Source organism: Clarias gariepinus, chromosome 3 (assembly GCF_024256425.1).
Source record: "Clarias gariepinus isolate MV-2021 ecotype Netherlands chromosome 3, CGAR_prim_01v2, whole genome shotgun sequence".
NCBI lineage: Eukaryota > Metazoa > Chordata > Actinopteri > Siluriformes > Clariidae > Clarias > Clarias gariepinus.
In genome coordinates this window covers 2,560,258-2,577,781 of record NC_071102.1, presented here as the reverse complement: position 1 = coordinate 2,577,781, position 17,524 = coordinate 2,560,258, and the positions used below count along the sequence as shown (strand labels likewise).

At 35.3% G+C, this 17,524-nt stretch overlaps 2 protein-coding genes and 1 long non-coding RNA gene across 3 annotated transcripts in view; all 3 read left to right on the top strand.

Annotated features, from left to right (window-relative positions):
• The window catches only part of LOC128518580 (uncharacterized), a 31,575-nt gene that overhangs the window by 2,797 nt on the left and 11,254 nt on the right, over nt 1-17,524 (top strand). The gene's annotated exons all lie outside the window — the stretch shown is intronic.
• LOC128518586 (uncharacterized) lies at nt 4,252-6,271 on the top strand. Its single transcript, XR_008357757.1, has 3 exons — nt 4,252-4,353; nt 4,588-4,623; nt 5,829-6,271. It is a non-coding gene; the product is annotated as an uncharacterized LOC128518586 (long non-coding RNA).
• LOC128518575 (uncharacterized) lies at nt 9,991-16,410 on the top strand. Its single transcript, XM_053491721.1, has 6 exons — nt 9,991-10,630; nt 11,305-11,493; nt 12,794-13,014; nt 13,130-13,165; nt 13,530-13,574; nt 15,748-16,410. Exons 1-6 carry the CDS (start codon nt 10,621-10,623, stop codon nt 15,973-15,975), a joined length of 729 nt encoding a protein of 242 aa, XP_053347696.1. The 5' UTR covers nt 9,991-10,620; the 3' UTR covers nt 15,976-16,410.

Below are 17,524 nucleotides of genomic sequence, written 5' to 3'. Positions count from 1 at the left end.
TTACCTTTTGAGGCTTTCCCTCCTTATGGAGGCTGTCAATCATGGTTTTCTACACAACTGTCAGGTCAGCAGTCTTCCCCATGATTGTTCTTCCTACTGAACCAGACTGAAAGACCATTTAAAGGCTCTGGAATGGTTTGCAGGTGTTATGGCTTAACTATCTGATTAGAGTGGGGCACTTTGAGCCTATATTGAAACTTTTCACAATATTCTAATTTTCTAGGAATGCGAATTTGGGGTTTTCATGAGCTGTAAGCCATAATCATCTCAATTATGACAAATCACAGTTTACTTACGGAACTATCTTACTATCTTGCTTTGCATGTAATGAGTCTATCTCATATATTAGTTTCACCTTTTATGTTGCATTACTGAAATTAATGAACTTTTGCATAATATTCAAATTTTTCTAGTTTCACCTAAAAAAAAAAAGGTCGTCTGTGGTTTCTAAATTGATTTGGGTGCATAGGAGGCCTGGATTGGTGTAAATATAATTTACAGTAGAAATGCCATAAAATCACCTGGTGCACTCCTCCTAAAGCTCTCTCTCTCTTTTTCTCTCTCTCTCAGAGGGGAAGCCTGTTGTTCTCGTGGTGCTCCACCACACTTTCGATCCATATTACGTCGCTCCAGACAGCAGACTCTGTGTAAAAAGGGAAGGAGTGTTTGTTGTAGATTGTCTCTATTATGAAGATCAGGGATTACTGAGATGTCTGCGCAATAATAAAGCGATCAGAGCCGTGAGGAAGCACTGGAGACTCCAAAACCAGTTCACTGATGACTTCAGAAGTGTGGTGAGGAAAATAAATTGGGTCACACACTCAGCCATTGCTGTTAAGTTGTTGAAAGGTTTCAGGGATTTTGCATGTGAAGAATGAAGCTATCTTTGTGGTGCTGTTAGTAAACAAAAAACAAACAAACAAACAAGCAAATAAAAATAAAATGTTTAACCGATTGACTTACTGTAAAAGCATAATTTATCCCCATATGTATATTTATTTTCAATTATATAATTTTTTTTATTTTTTATAAATTGACAACATTCATTTTAAAACAGGTAATAGTTTATATGACATTATATTAATACAGGCAGTCCCTAATTTATGAATTTATTGTTATACTTTATATACTTTTAGTATTTCCGTTAACAATGGAAACGGTCGTTATTTCTTGCCTATTTCTGAGGTTACAAATGTCCGCGGTTTGTTCATAAAAATTGACACTGCAGTGCACCAGATACCAATATTTACAATTATATACAATATTTTCAGTGTGAGTGAATGTATAGAAAAATCAGGTGTGTATGTGTGTATGTGTGGGCATATGGGAGAAATGAGTCGGCATCACCGGTTTTAGTGAACTAGTCCGGGAGCACGATGATAAAAAATGTCTGTCCTGTAAATCTGTCCTGATGGTGAATAACCTTAATTTCTGAAAATCCTCAACAGAACAGAGTTCTGGACAAAATGGCATCTGGGATTCCCCTTGCTATTTAAAGGCAACAGACAACATTGAGATTCATTTTCTTAGGCGCAGTTATGGTTTTTGTCAACATGATTGAGAAAAGAGGACATAGTCAGATGGCTCAGTATGCTTTACATTTTATTTTTGTGTGAAACGTGTATAGGACTCACTCACAGACTTAAGAAAAATTTATTTTTTTTGGGTGGGGGATTTTTCCCAGATTTTTTCCGTAATTTAGTCGTATCCAATTCCTCCCCATCACTAGGGAGACCATTCAGTACTATGACGACTTAGTAGGGAGGGCCGAAGACTATCACGCGTTTCCTCCAAACCACGTGACGCCAGCCATCAGCATCTTTTGAACTGCTCGGCCAGCCAGCGTAACACATTTGGAGGACAGCTCTATCTGCTCCCTCCACTTGCATGAGCTTACAGATGCCGCTGATTTACTGTAGTAATTAATGTGGAAACACTAGTGCCTCCCATCCCACCTCACGGAGGGAGCCCGGCCAATTAGTTTTTTCAAGGCCCTCGGCTGCGAGAGGTTACAGCACCACCAGGGAATCAAATCAGCAATCTCCGGATGATAGGACTTTACCACTGCGCCACTCAGGGTTCAACTTAAGAACAAATCTGACTTACAATAGGCTCCTGGAATGGAACTTGTTCGTAAGTTGGGGATCAATTGTATAATTGTAAATACTGATATTTAGTGCAGTGCAGTCTATTTTTTGTACAATACATGTGAGCTACTGAATGTTCGTAGAACCGCGGTCAGTACATACTGTATCCGTGGAAATTTCTAACTAGAATGTTTGTAAGTTGGTGACTGTCTTTATTATTCTTAAAGACAGTTTTATGTTCAGTGCAGTACGTGGGTCAAATTTTTTTCTTTTTCCTTTTTTGCAGACGATTGGCAACACTCCTTATTGGATGCTCCTTACTGTAAGTCATGCTCAAGGCGTTTGTGTGGGTGTTTTTGTAGGTGTTAATGTTGTGGTCATCATTATGTTTATTATCTGGGTTAAATATAGAGAGATACAGTAAGTTTTAAATTCATGGTTTAATTCATGATTTAATGCGTAGTGCGTGATGTTTCATCCTAAATCTTCTTACAGAAAGTTTAATGTTGAGTGCAGTACTTGGGTTGAATTTATTTATTTATTTTTCTTGTTGCAGGAGGTCGTCAACTTTTTCAGATGGATGTATCGTACTGTAAGTCATTCTCCAGTTGTTTGTGTGGGTGCTCTTGCAGGTATTCTTGTGGTAATCCCTAAAATTACTTTCTGGGTTAAGTACAGAGAGTGTCTGAACTATTACAGATGGATATTGCTTGTTGTGGGTGATGTTTGGGCATTGGGTGGGTACTGGGATAGGTATTGCTGTGAATAATGCTGCCAGTAATTGTATGGGTGTTCTTGTAGGTCGTGGTGGAGACTGTATTGTGGTCATCATTCATCATTCCATATGTATATTTATTTTCAATTATATAATTTTTTTTATTTTTTATAACTTGACAACATTCATTTTAAAACATGTAATAGTTTATATGACATTATATTAATACAGGCAGTCCCTAATTTACGAATTTATTGTTATACTTTATATACTTTTAGTATTTCCGTTAACAATGGAATGGACTTTTTCGTTATTTCTTGGCTATTTCTGAGGTTACAAATGTCCGCGGTTTGTTCATAAAAATTGACACTGCAGTGCACCAGATACCAATATTTACAATTATATACAATATTTTCAGTGTGAGTGAATATATAGAAAAATCAGGTGTGTATGTGTGTATGTGTGGGCATATGGGAGAAATGAGTCGGCATCACCGGTTTTAGTGAACTAGTCCGGGAGCACGATGATAAAAAAATGTCTGTCCTGTTAAGCTGTCCTGATGGTGAATAACCTTAATTTCAGAAAATCCTCAACAGAACAGAGTTTTGGACAAAATGGCATCTGGGATTCCCCTTGCTATTTAAAGGCAACAGACAACATTGAGATTCATTTTCTTAGGCGCAGTTATGGTTTTTGTCAACATGATTGAGAAAAGGGGCCATTGTCAGATGGCTCAGTATGCTTTACATTTTATTTTTGTGTGAAACATGTATAGGACTCACTCACAGACTTAAGAAAAAAAATTTTTTTGGGGGTGGGGGATTTTTCCCAGATTTTTTCCGTAATTTAGTCGTATCCAATTCCTCCCCATCACTAGGGAGACCATTCAGTACTATGACGATTCAGTAGGGAGGGCCGAAGACTATCACACGTTTCCTCCAAACCACGTGACGCCAGCCATCAGCATCTTTTGAACTGCTCGGCCAGCCGGCGTAACACATTTGGAGGACAGCTCTATCTGCTCCCTCCACTTGCATGAGCTTACAGATGCCGCTGATTTACTGTAGTAATTAATGTGGAAACACTAGTGTCTCCCATCTCACCTCACGGAGGGAGCTCGGCTAATTTTTTTTTTAAGGCCCTCGGCTGCGAGAGGTTACAGCACCACCAGGGAATCAAATCAGCAATCTCCGGATGATAGGACTTAACCACTGCGCCACTCAGGGTTCAACTTAAGAACAAATCTGACTTACAATAGGCTCCTGGAATGGAACTTGTTCGTAAGTTGGGGATCAATTGTATAATTGTAAATACTGATATTTAGTGCAGTGCAGTCTATTTTTTGTATAATACATGTGAGCTACTGAATGTTGGTAGAACCGCGGTCAGTACATATCTGCGGAAATTTGTAACTCGAATGTTTGTAAGTAGGTGACTGCGTTTATTATTCTGAAAGACAGTTTTATGTTCAATGCAGTACGTGGGTCAAATTTTTTTCTTTTTCCTTTTTTGCAGACGATTGGCAACACTCCTTATTGGATGCTCCTTACTGTAAGTCATGCTCAAGGTGTTTGTGTGGGTGTTTTTGTAGGTGTTAATGTTGTGGTCATCATTATGTTTATTATCTGGGTTAAATATAGAGAGATACAGTAAGTTTTTAATTCATGGTTTAATTCATGATTTAATGCGTAGTGCGTGATGTTTCATCCTAAATCTTCTTACAGAAAGTTTAATGTTGAGTGCAGTACTTGGGTTGAATTTATTTATTTATTTTTTTTGTTGCAGGAGGTCGTCAACTTTTTCAGATGGATGTATCGTACTGTAAGTCATTCTCCAGTTGTTTGTGTGGGTGCTCTTGCAGGTATTCTTGTGGTAATCCCTAAAACTACTTTCTGGGTTAAGTACAGAGAGTGTCTGAACTATTACAGATGGATATTGCTTGTTGTGGGTGATGTTTGGGCATTGGGTGGGTACTGGAATAGGTATTGCTGTAAAGAATGCTGCCAGTAATTGTATGGGTGTTCTTGTAGGTCGTGGTGGAGACTGTATTGTGGTCATCATTCCTGTATGTTTTATTTGGGTTAAATATTAGGTTTAAATTCACACTCAGTGTGTGATGTTTCATCTTAGATTTTCTGTCCTATGCATGTTCATGATATAGTGATCTATGGTGTGATGCAATACATTTCATATGCTTTAAATAATTACAGTGGATCCTTGGATCGCAAGCGTAATTCATTCAGTAAGCGTGATTGTTGATCAAATCACTTGTATATCAAAGCGAATTTCCTCCATAAGAAATAATAGAAACTCTGACGATTCATCCCCAAGCCAAAAATATTAATATAAAAAGCATTAATACAAAATATCAAAAGCTAATTAATCTGCACTTTACATTTGAAAAGAATCCTAACAGAGCAGTGTTTTTGTTAGTGTGTGTTTGTGCTGAAATGAGAAAGGGTGCTACTTTGTAGGACGGCTTTTACACACACACACACACACACACACTCTAACAGAGACACTGCCCTGTTGTGATCCTTTTCAAAGGTAAAGTACAGGTTAATTTGTATTATTTTTACTTTACACCAGTGATTTCATGCACTGAGACAGAGCACAGGAGATGATTACCCATAACACCGTAGAGCACGAGAAAGAAGAACTACTGGCTCAGTTGTGATCATGTGACGCTCGGCTGACAAAGCGCATGTGTCCTACTCGTATATAAAGATCTCACTAGTTTATTAAGTAAAAATATATTTTAAATTTTTATTGTCTTGCAAAACACTCACAGACTGAGTTACTCACAGTCGAAGGTTCCACTGTACTGTAAATATCCTAATAACTTAAACCTTGACCTTCCCTTTTTTTTTTGGGGAAACCCAATTGTGCTAAATAGAAAATTCAAATGCCAATACTGCCCACTGCCAACTTCTTGCCAATAATTTAAATTATTTTTTTTAATACAGAATGATAATAATTCCACATAGAATAATGTATGAGTAAATTTTTTTCATTTTTTTTTTCAGGAGGATGACAACATTTACAAATGGGTGTTCCTTGTTCTATTCGTTTTTGTGGGCATTATTGTGGCTGCTGTTGTGGGTGGTACTGTGAATGATTTATTAGGTATTTGTGTGGGTGTTCTTGTAGGTTCTCTTGTAGGTTGTTTTATTATAAGAAGAGTATTATAAAGGTTTAAGTACTAAGAGTGTCTTAAAAATTACAGATGGATATTACTTGTTGTGGGTGACGGTTTTAGGCAGTGGTGTGAAGCTGTAGGATTTGCTGTAAATAATGCTGCCAGTATTTGTATGGGTGTTCATGTAGGTCTTGGTGTAGACGGTCTTGTGGTCATCGGTATGTTTGTTATCTGGGTTAAATTTAGAGAGATAAGTCTTAAATTCATGGTTTAATTCATGTTTAAGTGCGTAGTGCGTGATGTTTTATCCTAGATCTTCTGTCATTTGTATGTCCGTGATGTTGTTATTTACAGTGTGATGTGATGCAATACATTTCACACACTTTGGATGAATAGATAAAATATGAATATTATATATATCCTTAGCTAAAGACTTAATATGTGTCTATATGTAAAATATTATATAGTAGTACTATATGACAGACTACAGTAGTGCAGTAGTTTAGTCTCTTTAGCTTGTGTGTGAGAGTGAGCGATAGTAAATGGAAAACTTAAAGACTGTTACACTTTCATTTGCTTAATGCTGAAAAAATATATTTAGATAATTTTCTAATTTTTTTTGCTAAAAGTAAATATGATAATTAAAACATAATATTCTTTTAATATTCTTTTAATCTAAAATTTTTTTTAATTTTCAATAATTTATGAGCACCCAAACAAATAAAAAGAATATACATATATTTTTGGTATATTTTGGCAAGTGGTGATACCTCTACATTTCCATTGCAATATGCATATTTATTTTTTATTCTACATCTTAGTGCAATCTGTATAGCTCACAAAGTGTATATGTAATTATAAATAAAATTATACTTTAAATACATAACAAATTCAAAGTACTTTGTATGTATTAATGTCTGTTAGAAATGTCTGCTCCCAATTCAAAAGTAGGCTCAAGACGCATCTCTTTAATCTGGCATACGCATAACTCATCCCATAACCTCATACTCCAGTACACCTATCCTGAATGGCAACTACGCTAATTCTCTCCATCTTTTCTGTATTTTTCTACTCATCCTGAGGCATCTAAAGATTGTGCCAGCTTCAGTAGACAAAGGCCAACCCTGCGAGGTTTCTAAGGCATCTTGACAAGGACCTGTTTCAGCTAGATTCTGCTTTATGATGGCTGGAGCTACACATCCTGCTCCTGTGCTTCCAGTGATCCTGACCCCATCTGCCCTCTGCACTTACTGCTGAACTGAATCTACACAACTTCTGTTATATTGAACTTTCACCTGCACAACACACTTGATGTTATTTCTATCTGTTATCACCCAGATGAGGATGGGTTCCCTGTTGAGTCTGGTTCCTCTCAAGGTTTCTTCCTATTGCCATCTCAGGGAGTTTTTCCTTGCCACTGTCGCCGTCACCCTTGGCTTGCTCATCAGAGACATTTCATTCATCATTCATTCATTTAATTATTATCTAGACACATTATTCTCACACATACACACTTCCAAATATTTTCTTTTCTTTTCTTTTCTAAAAAAAAAAAAAAAAAAAAAAATCTTTAATTTTTTTTTGTAAAGCTGCTTTGGGACAATGACCATTGTTAAAAGCGCTATATAAATAAAATTGAATTGAATTGAATCATGTAAATGAATAAACAACATATCCAGTAATGTTTTATTTAAATGTGTAACTGCACATTTCATGCATGAATTTCTTTTACAGTTATTATTGCTGATACTAAAACGGAACGCTCTTCTGCTCATTATGGTATATATGGGGTGGCTTTCTCTTTGGCGGACAGGACTCGAACTTAAGTCTAGGAGCACAAGAGACAAACGCAAGTTTGTGATTTGTACGATCTTCCTTATTGGAAGGAGTCTAGGAGGCCTTTTTAAAGGCTACGTGGATGCTGATTAGTGCAATTGCTGATGAGCCTCCAGCCTGGGTGAGTTCCGGTGGTCCACCAACTTGTTAGGTTTGCTGCACCCTACGCAGTGTGTGTAAGAAGCGCCTGCACCGAGGAGCCTGCTGCCACAATATATACTGTATATACAGTAAGTCCCCAACTTATGAACATTCAGGTTGCAAACTTTTACAAAAACAAACGGACCTTGCATTACGAACTTTCGTAGATTCGATCATGACACATGTGAAGTCTCCTATATCAATGTCAACAATAATATCTAAAAAGCATGGTGATGTGATACAGGAGATAGAGAAACTTCTTAGTGTGTTGATGCACAATCAGCATCAAGTCCCACTTATTTTAAGGTAACTTTAAAAGTAAAAATAGTTCATTTATAGTATTTTTGTGTGTGTTTTTGATTTTTTTATCCTTTACATTGCATTGTGTCAGAGGTGTAACTGACCAACAAACATTCTCTTGGAAATTAACTCACTCATACAGTAAGGACTTAGGATACAGATTTCTTTGTTTTTGTTTAGTGATTTATTTTCTACATTCTACTAAGGATTTTAAAACTATGAAATAACTGATATAGAATTAGAAAATTATGTAACAAAAACAACTATAGTAAGTTGTTATTTAAAGACACGAAGGTCAACTTTTCTGGAACAACTCATGCAAGAACAGTATTGTGTCGAGTGCGTTTGTAAAACCCACCATGATGATAAAACTGTCTCTCATGAAGACTTTTTCAGAAAATCAAGACCAAAACTTGCCTCTGCTGCAGAGGAGGAATTCATTTATAGTCAACATCCTCAGAAATCACCAATTAACAAACAGCACCCCAGATTAGAGCCGTTATGAAGCTTTACAGAACATAAGCAGCAGACACAGTGTACCTTGGATTACAAGCATAATTATTTATTTCCGGAAGCAGTCTTGTATTCCAAAACACTAGTAAATCAAAGCAAATCTTCTCATAAGAAATAATGGAAACTCAAATTATTTGTTCCACAACCCAAAAAAAGAAATACATAAAAATAATGAATACAAAATAGAAAGTAAAAATAAAAAAATTAACCTGCACTTAACCTTTAAAAAAAAGTGAAAAAATAAATCCTGACAGATCCAGACACACACACATATATATATATATATATATATATATATATATATATATATATATATATAATATTATTATATATTATATCTTTTTTGATTTTTTCAGATATAATTTTCATTCCAAATATACTGTACTGTATATGTTCTGTCCAAAATCATTTCTTTGCCAGGTGATGAAAAAAGGTTATGAATATGAACACACAGGTGCATCTCAATAAATTAATATATGATTGAAAATTTGAATTATTTTTAGTAATTCGATTTAAAAAGTAAATCTCATATACAATACATTTATTACACACAGACTGCTATATTTCATGTGTATATTTCTTTTAATTTTGATGTTTATGGCTTACAACTAATAAAAACCCAAAATTCAGTATCTCAGAAAATTAGGCTATTGTGAAAGATATCAATATTGGTGACACATGGTGTCACACTCTAATCAACACAGACGTATTCAGGACATGGGCTCTAACTGTCATATTCCCTGTGTCAAGCCTTTTTTAAACCAGAGACAACGTCAAATGTGTCTTACTCGGGCTAAGCACTGGACTGGACTGTTGCTCAGTGAGCCAAAGTCCTCTTTTTAGATGAAAGTAACTTTTGCAATTTTTTGCAAAAAGAAAGAGAGGAGAGGCACAGGTTCAAGGTCAGCACATCTGCCTACCAGGAAGTTTTAGATCACTTCATGCCTTCCTCTACTGACCAGCTTCATGGGGATGATGATTTTTTTTTCCAACAGGACTTGGCACCTGCACACACTGCCAAAAATACTAATACCTGGTTTAAGGACCATGGAACTCGCCCGATCTAAACCCTGAAGAGAATCTATGGAGTATTGTGAAGAGGAAAATACGAGACATCAAACCCAACATTGCAGAAAAGCTGAAGGTCGCTACCAGAGCAAACTGGCAGGAACAGACTCCACTGAGAGGTTTATGAAGAGGTGTAAACAGGTGCGGTGAGTTTGCCCTGATCATCTGCACATCTGCACAATATCATTGCGCAAATTGTGATCGGATTTTTGAGTTTGTGGTTTACTGCAAATTAGGTCACAGGTTATATAATTAGAAGTAGGGTGGAGCAACACTGATCACAAAGACAGGAGTGTTCACACTGAGTAACCAGAAATACAACTTTAAAATGAGCAGAAATGATTAGGAGATCTTAAACCAGAGTCACACACTTCTCTGCAGGTTTCGTTAAGTTATACTGTCTGTGATCATTTGCGGTCAGTGGGGGCTCAGTGGTAGGTTTCTTACCTAGCATGTGGAAGGCAAACACTTCCAAACCATTATAACCAAATTAATTAAAAGAAATAATAATAATTCTTGGGTTTGTCTCAGGGATTCTGCTTCATCTCAACACCCTGTCAGTGATTACTTTTCTCTAACAGCGTGAACCAGAGTGTTTACACCAAAGAAGCTTTTTACAGGAGTTTCTTTCTCTATAAATTAGTGAGTGAACAAAGCGTTTGAAGACAATGTGAAAGTGAAACTGTATGGAGCAGCCTATTTGTCTCTCTCTCTCTCTCTCTCTCTCTCTCTCTCTCTTTTTCTCTCCACCTGAACCCGATTCTCAACAAAGCACACGATAAACCTTGGCTTTTTAAAGCAGGCTTTACCCTGACTTCAGAATGCCTCCTGGTATGTATTTTTTATTATTTTATTTTTTTTACCAGTAAATACTTCTGCGTGGCTGCTGGATTCCTGTTGTTGTTTTTGTGTATCCTCTGTATTTCTCTGTGGTGCATCACTGGAGTCAGGCAGAGAGATTTTAATCTATGAGCTTAAATAGGAACAGCATGTTTGTAATCCTGAATAATTCATGGTTAAATGCGTATAAAGGGTAATTTACAGTCCTGACTGCTTAGTTTTTGATGTTTTGCAAACAATAATAAATGTGTAGATATTTGCTGTTACAGCAGGCTTCTTTCAGTCTGTGTGTAGTTTTAAAAATCCATTCATGTAATTCTTTTCCGACCACTGGAGGCCCTGTTGTTTGTTTGTTTGATGTTCTATAAAAGTTTAGAATGATTCACTTTCTAAATAACAGTAAAAGAATGCGTTAATATGGATGCAAAATAAATAAATAAATAAATAAATAATTTTTTAGCAGTACATTTATACCAGCCTCTGCTGGAGATATAAAATAACCAACACCTGACATTATACATAATATTTCATTTCATAACCTCTGTACACTTATTACAGTATGTACAGTACATGTGTTTTTGACTTTATAACCAGTAGGAATGATTGCACTGTTAGTGGTCTTGTGTGTTCAGTAATTATTTAGGCGTCTGTTTTCTGATCACCAGCACACAAAGTCTTCCTCATGGTTCTTGGGAACACCCTGGACCACCACAAGATGTTTATGGAAAATCTTAAATCCAAAGTAAATCTACATGAAGTGAACTTGGAGGATGATTGTGATTTCATTATTGCTTTTGTACCGATCGTGTCTCGAGCCGGGACAGACATTCAAGCTGCTGTTGAAAAAATTTCCAGTAAGTATATTATTATTATTATTATTATTATTATTATTATTGATTGATTGATTGATTGTTTTTTTTATGCAAACATGATTATAGTGTTGGAAATTGGTGGCTGAAATGGATTCTCTGCATTTACATTATTTTCCATGGAAAACCAAAACAAATCTCACAGCAAAAATGCAAAAATTATTACTATTTAATTATTTACTATTTACTATAATAAATACTATTATTATTGATGGTTTTTATATTCAAAAATATAAAAAATATAATATAATATATAAAATATATTTAAATGTTAAATTCACACAAAATAAACTGTTATTAAGCACAGTCTACATTTGTGATTGTTTTACATTTTTATGTTAATCTTACACTATGTACTAGAAACACAAGAAAAATACAGTGACCGAGTAAGCAAGCTATTTTCAAATTTTATTCCTAAAATCAATCAACTCTTATTTATTAGATGGATAACAAAAATAACCATCCACTGTGTAAAATCTACTTACTGTAGTTTCTGGACACACTGTTATTATAACCTACTATAAAGCTGGGACGCTCTCTGTGTTGCTGCAATTCAAATGTAGGGTCCTTTAAGCAGCATTTTATATATTATTAACTTTCAGTTGATCTAAACCTTTCAGCAGCTCTCGACATGTTGAGAGATACTCACTTGTTCTACGAGTACCACTGTACTGAACATTAACCAAAGTACAATGGAACCTCGGATTACGAGCATAATTTGTTATGGAAGCGGGCTCGTATTCCAAAACACTCGTAAATTAAAGCACATTCTCCTATAAGAAATAATGGAAATTCTAATTATTCATTCCACAGTCCAAAAAATAAATACATTGAAATACATGTGAGAACCGGCGGTGTCAAATTATGCGCGCACACACATAACACACACTCTGCAGCGCAAGAGAAAAAAACACACACACACACACACACACACACACACAATGTTGATTATACCAGTAAGAGACGAGCATTAAGACCCAGCAGGGGAGATGAATACCCGCAGCGCAAGAGAGAAAAAAATTTGGCTCAGTTGTGATGACGCGACGCTCTGTGTCAAAACAAGAAGCGCATGCGTTATACATGATACTCGGAGCTCGTAAACCACGACAATGGTCGTATTTTAAGTAAAAATTTATTACAAATCTTTGCTCGTCTTCCAAAACACTCGTAAACCGCGTTACTCGTAAACCGAGGTTCCACTGTATCATCCTCAAAAAGTGTAATTAATTAGCTCAGTGTTCTCTCTCTCTCTCTCTCTCTCTCTCTCTCTCTCTTTGTTTTTCAGATAATAAGCCCGTCATTCTCGTGGTGCTCCACCACACATTTGATCCAAATTACCTCCCTCCAGATAGCAAACTCTGTGTAAAGAGGAACAGCAGAGTGTTTGCTGTAGATTGTCTTTTCCATGAAGATAAGGGGTTATTGATATCCCAGCGCAATAGCATTGCAATCATAGATGTGAAGAAATCTATTTCTGCAATGCAGATCAGAGAGGAACAGTACGAGGTAGAGTTTAGATTGTTAACAACTTTGAAATTTTGATCTTTTATATACCTTCTGTAATATGATATATTTACTCAGCAAACTTTCTCACAAATTTTCTCACTCATACGTCCTACAGGTTGGGCCTGATCAGGACGATGAGAATCAACCACTGGTAAGGGTCATCATAACACATTTACATCCAACAGATCTCCAATCTCAGGAAAAGCTTTTTCACATTTATGGGTTCCTTATTTATTATTTTATTATTCATTTTTATCTTATTTAACAGTAATTCTCAAACAAAAAAGATTTTTTTCACTTAAACAGCACAATTAAATGTACTGTTAAGCCTTGCAACTTCATACAGCAAACTCTGTATACCAACCTTAAAGAGGTTTAACAGAGGTCTAACTTTGAAAAGGTTTAACAATTCAGTGCTTCTGACACCATCCAGTATATTATACGTCTGTAATGTTCATAATTTATGCAGATATTTTAAAAATTCACTCCACAAACTCTCCACAACTCATTCACAGATACAACAGAGGAGATCCGGTCATGAAGTCGAGAGACAAGACCTGGTATGGATATTAATAACACATTTACAGTACATACTGTATATCAGAGTCCAGAGTTTCCCTGAGCTTAATGGACTTAAGAGAAAAAATGTGCAGTTAAAACAGACAATGAATTATATATAATTTGATGAATCAAATTCTGTAACGTCAGGCAAAGATTCACAAACATCCCTCGATAAATAGTCACACACTAAAATCCAACAATGCTATCGACTGTTTTCCTTGTAATCACAGATTTTTTTGCACATAGTGGAAATTGTATTTAGAATGCAGGCAGGTATAGCAAAGAGTTAAGCAAAATCATAATAATAAAAAAAGATTATAGTCAAGCAATCAGTAAACAACAGGAATTGAGCAAGACTATAATTAAACCTAAAAGAGGATCAATACCACCAACATATCTTAGAGATTTTGGTCCATATGTACATGATATCACCATGATGTGCACCGCAACCCAAAGGTGCTCTATTGGATTGATATGAGGTGGGTTTATTTTTGTCACACATTATTTTAGCCATCAGAAGATGGGTGCACTGTAGTCATAAAACGATGGACATGTTCAGCAACGATATTTAGGTGCCAAGAAAATCTCCCCAGGCTCTACTGATAACTTCAGAAACAATTTTCATTTAACAATCCAAAAACCTTCTGGCTTTAAGAAACACTTAAAAAATGAAAAGAAAAAAAAAACTGTAGGTAATTGCAACTGTATTTGCAGATCAAACAGAGGGGGAAAATATGGAATTACTCACTTCTGAGGAAAATATAATAAAATCAATATGTACTTTGTATACATTTATAAAAAATACACCTGCATCAGATTACATCTGTTAATACGTCTACAGTTAAAAAGCAGTGCTTACACAACTTGCTGAGCTGTTACACAAAACTGATTAACATAAATCACAGCTCCAAAACAGGCGATGCAGTTAAAACAAAGGAGAGGAATATAAAACTCCTTTAAGAAGGTAAATCGTAAGATGTTGGCTGTTTCCAGTCAGTTGTGTCTAAAATCTGGACCAAATACAAATATAATGGGAAGGTTGGAAAAGAAAAGTGCACTGATAGAGCAAGGAAGACTTCAAAGTGGCAAGACAGGAAACTTGAAGCAATATGCATTAAAAACTAAAAATGCACAACAAAACAAACTGGAGTCGATGTCTGTGACCAAAGTGTAAGACATGCCCTAAAGGAAGGGGGATTTTCATACAGAAAAAACAAAACAAGAAAATCACCTTTAACACCTAAACAGAAAAACAAGATTACAGTGGGCTAAAGGAAAGCAATCATGGACTGTGGATGACTGGATGAAAGAGATATTCAGTGATGAATGACAATCTGCATTGTGCAGGGTGATGATGCTAGAACTTTTGTTTGGTGCCGTTCCAATGAAATGTATAAAGATAAATGCCTGAATAAAACATGCAAATTTCCACTATCATTGATTTTACATTTAGGCATTATCCAAAGCGACTTCCTTTTTTTTTTTATTCTCATTACACATCTGAGCAGTTGAGGGTTAAGGGCCTTGCTCAAGGGCCCAACAGTGGCAACTTGGTGGTTGTAGGGTTTGAACCTGGGATCTTCTGAACCGTAGTCCAATGCCTTAACCACTGAGCTTAACCCTGACCCCTGATTGAGGTATGGTGTTGCATGTCAGATGGATGTACGGGGGAGATGACGGGTATTACATCTACAATGAATGCACAAATTTATATTGAGATTTTGAACACTTTTCCTATTCCATTAGTTGAAAGGATGTTGAAAAGGACGTGAAAACTTTCCTCCAAGAAAGACATACTGTATAATGTCAACAGCATGGCCTGCAAATAATATTCCATAATATTTTCCTTAAAATAGAGTAATTTCATCTTTTTTTCTGCAAAAAACAGTTGCAATTGAAAGTGTTTTTAAAGCCAAAAGGTTGGAATGTTACATGAAAATAGTTTTGTTAAGTGTCTGTGATTAGTTGTTTTTTTTCACAATTAAACAATTAAATGAAGGTTTTCCAAGAGTGGTGATTTCATACTTTTTGCCAGGGGATGTACACTGATTTAAAATGATCACTTCACTGCTGTACAGTATGTTGTGGGTGTGGTGTGTTTTTATAGAACTAATTATTTTTACAGAGAAAAATTTAATGCGAGTCATGTTCTGCCTTTTCTTGTTATTGCAGGTGGATCGCAAATGTTTCTTGAAGAAAGTTCTTTTGGGGTTAATTGTTTTGTGTATAATTGTGAGTGTTGCGGTGGGTATTATGGTGGATGATCTTGACGGTACCCCTATGGGTATTTATGCAGGCGCTGGTGTGGGTGCCATTTTGCTCACAATTGTTATGATTGTTGTCTTGGTTAAATATAAACAAGCAGGAAAAAAGCTGTACTTGTCACACACCTCTCACTGAATTTCCCTTAATTAATAATTAAAATCCCGAATGTAATAGGGCTACAAGGTTACAGTCCTGCTATCCAGGTATTTTTTTTTCTGAGAACTCTGTTCCAATATTTTTGGATTGTAATGATGTAATGATATCTAATCATATAATAGGAATATTTCATTTATTTCTGGATCTCAATGTTATGTTTAATGTTTACCCAATAGATATTTTATAAAATAGATGGGATGTACAGTAGTATAGCATCACTTATGGCTGGCCAGTGTGTAGTAAAAAGTGTGTGTAAAAAGTGTGTATGTGTAAAAAGACAGCCAATCCTAGAACATTTTCATCCTGGTTTCATTATCACAAAGTTCAGTAACATTTATCTTATATAGACTCCCAAATATATTTTGAATACGTCTCATCCTTTTCTCCATCGTCTGCATTAATGATTGGTGAACAAAGTACAATGAGCATTTAATTAATTTTAAATATGCATGCTATTAATTATGAGGATCATTTTGTTACTGCGATCACTAGCAAAGGAAAAATGACCAATGAGCCGCAGTTTTATTTATTTATTTCTTCATTTTCCCCAAGGTCTCATTGTTAAAAAACAAACAAAAAAAAAAAAACACACACACACAACAAAATCAAACCTGAATTTTCTTCTAAATACTTTTTCCAAAGGACCCTCTCCTCCATCATGTCCCTTTGGACAACATAAAAAATGTTTATATTTAAAATGTGAAAGCTAACAACAACAATAAAGGAAACACGTTAATATCAGAACAAATAGAAAGTAAATTTAACTTAAGAAGGAATAAAATATCTGTGCAAGACAAAATACACAATATAAGAAACATATATGAAAAATATGAGAAAAATTTGAAAAACCTAGCTGTATAATATAGAAAATATAGGATTTATGGAACTTTGTGTGGGAATAAAGTTAAATACAAATAGAAATGTCCAGGGGGTGTCCAAATATGTCTAAAAGTGTCATATTTAATATATAAAATGACTATTTGTGACTATTAAATCTGAAAAGGTCAGTTAACTTAGAAGAATCATTTTTAGTATTATTATTATTATTTTTTAATCTCTAACTTAATTTGCATGAGTTTACGGAAGTGTATTCTCGTCCATAAATATGAAATGTTTGCATAGTACACGTGGTGTGTTTTTTCTTTTCTAAGCTACTGTTGTACTTGTACTGTTAATTATTTTTTGCCATTCGGCTTCTCTTTGCCACCATGTTAAATTTGAAATGAAACATTCAGATGTGAACAAAGTCAAGCCTTAATTTAAGGGGTTCGACAAAAGTGTGGCATCAACCATTCAGGAATTATGGGCTCAAAAATAATGGCACCAACCTAACATAAAACATAATTATAAACATAAAGATTGACTTTAATACTTCTCCTCCTCCAGGTTTTGTGCTGTTGCAGAGTTTGCCAGTTAATTCCTTCCTTTTAAGAATGTTATAAATTGTAGTATTGACCACTCCTTTTGTTTTTGTTATCTCTTTGATGTTTTTTTTTAGGCTTTTTTTATGGGCCTCCTTTACTTGCAC

Excerpts from the sequence above, each read along its gene's own strand:
- LOC128518575 (XM_053491721.1), top strand. Across the intron at positions 11,494-12,793 it reads TGCTGTTGAAAAAATTTCCA|ATAATAAGCCCGTCATTCTC; the intron begins GTAAGTATATTA and ends TTTGTTTTTCAG. Across the intron at positions 13,166-13,529 it reads ACGATGAGAATCAACCACTG|ATACAACAGAGGAGATCCGG; the intron begins GTAAGGGTCATC and ends ACTCATTCACAG.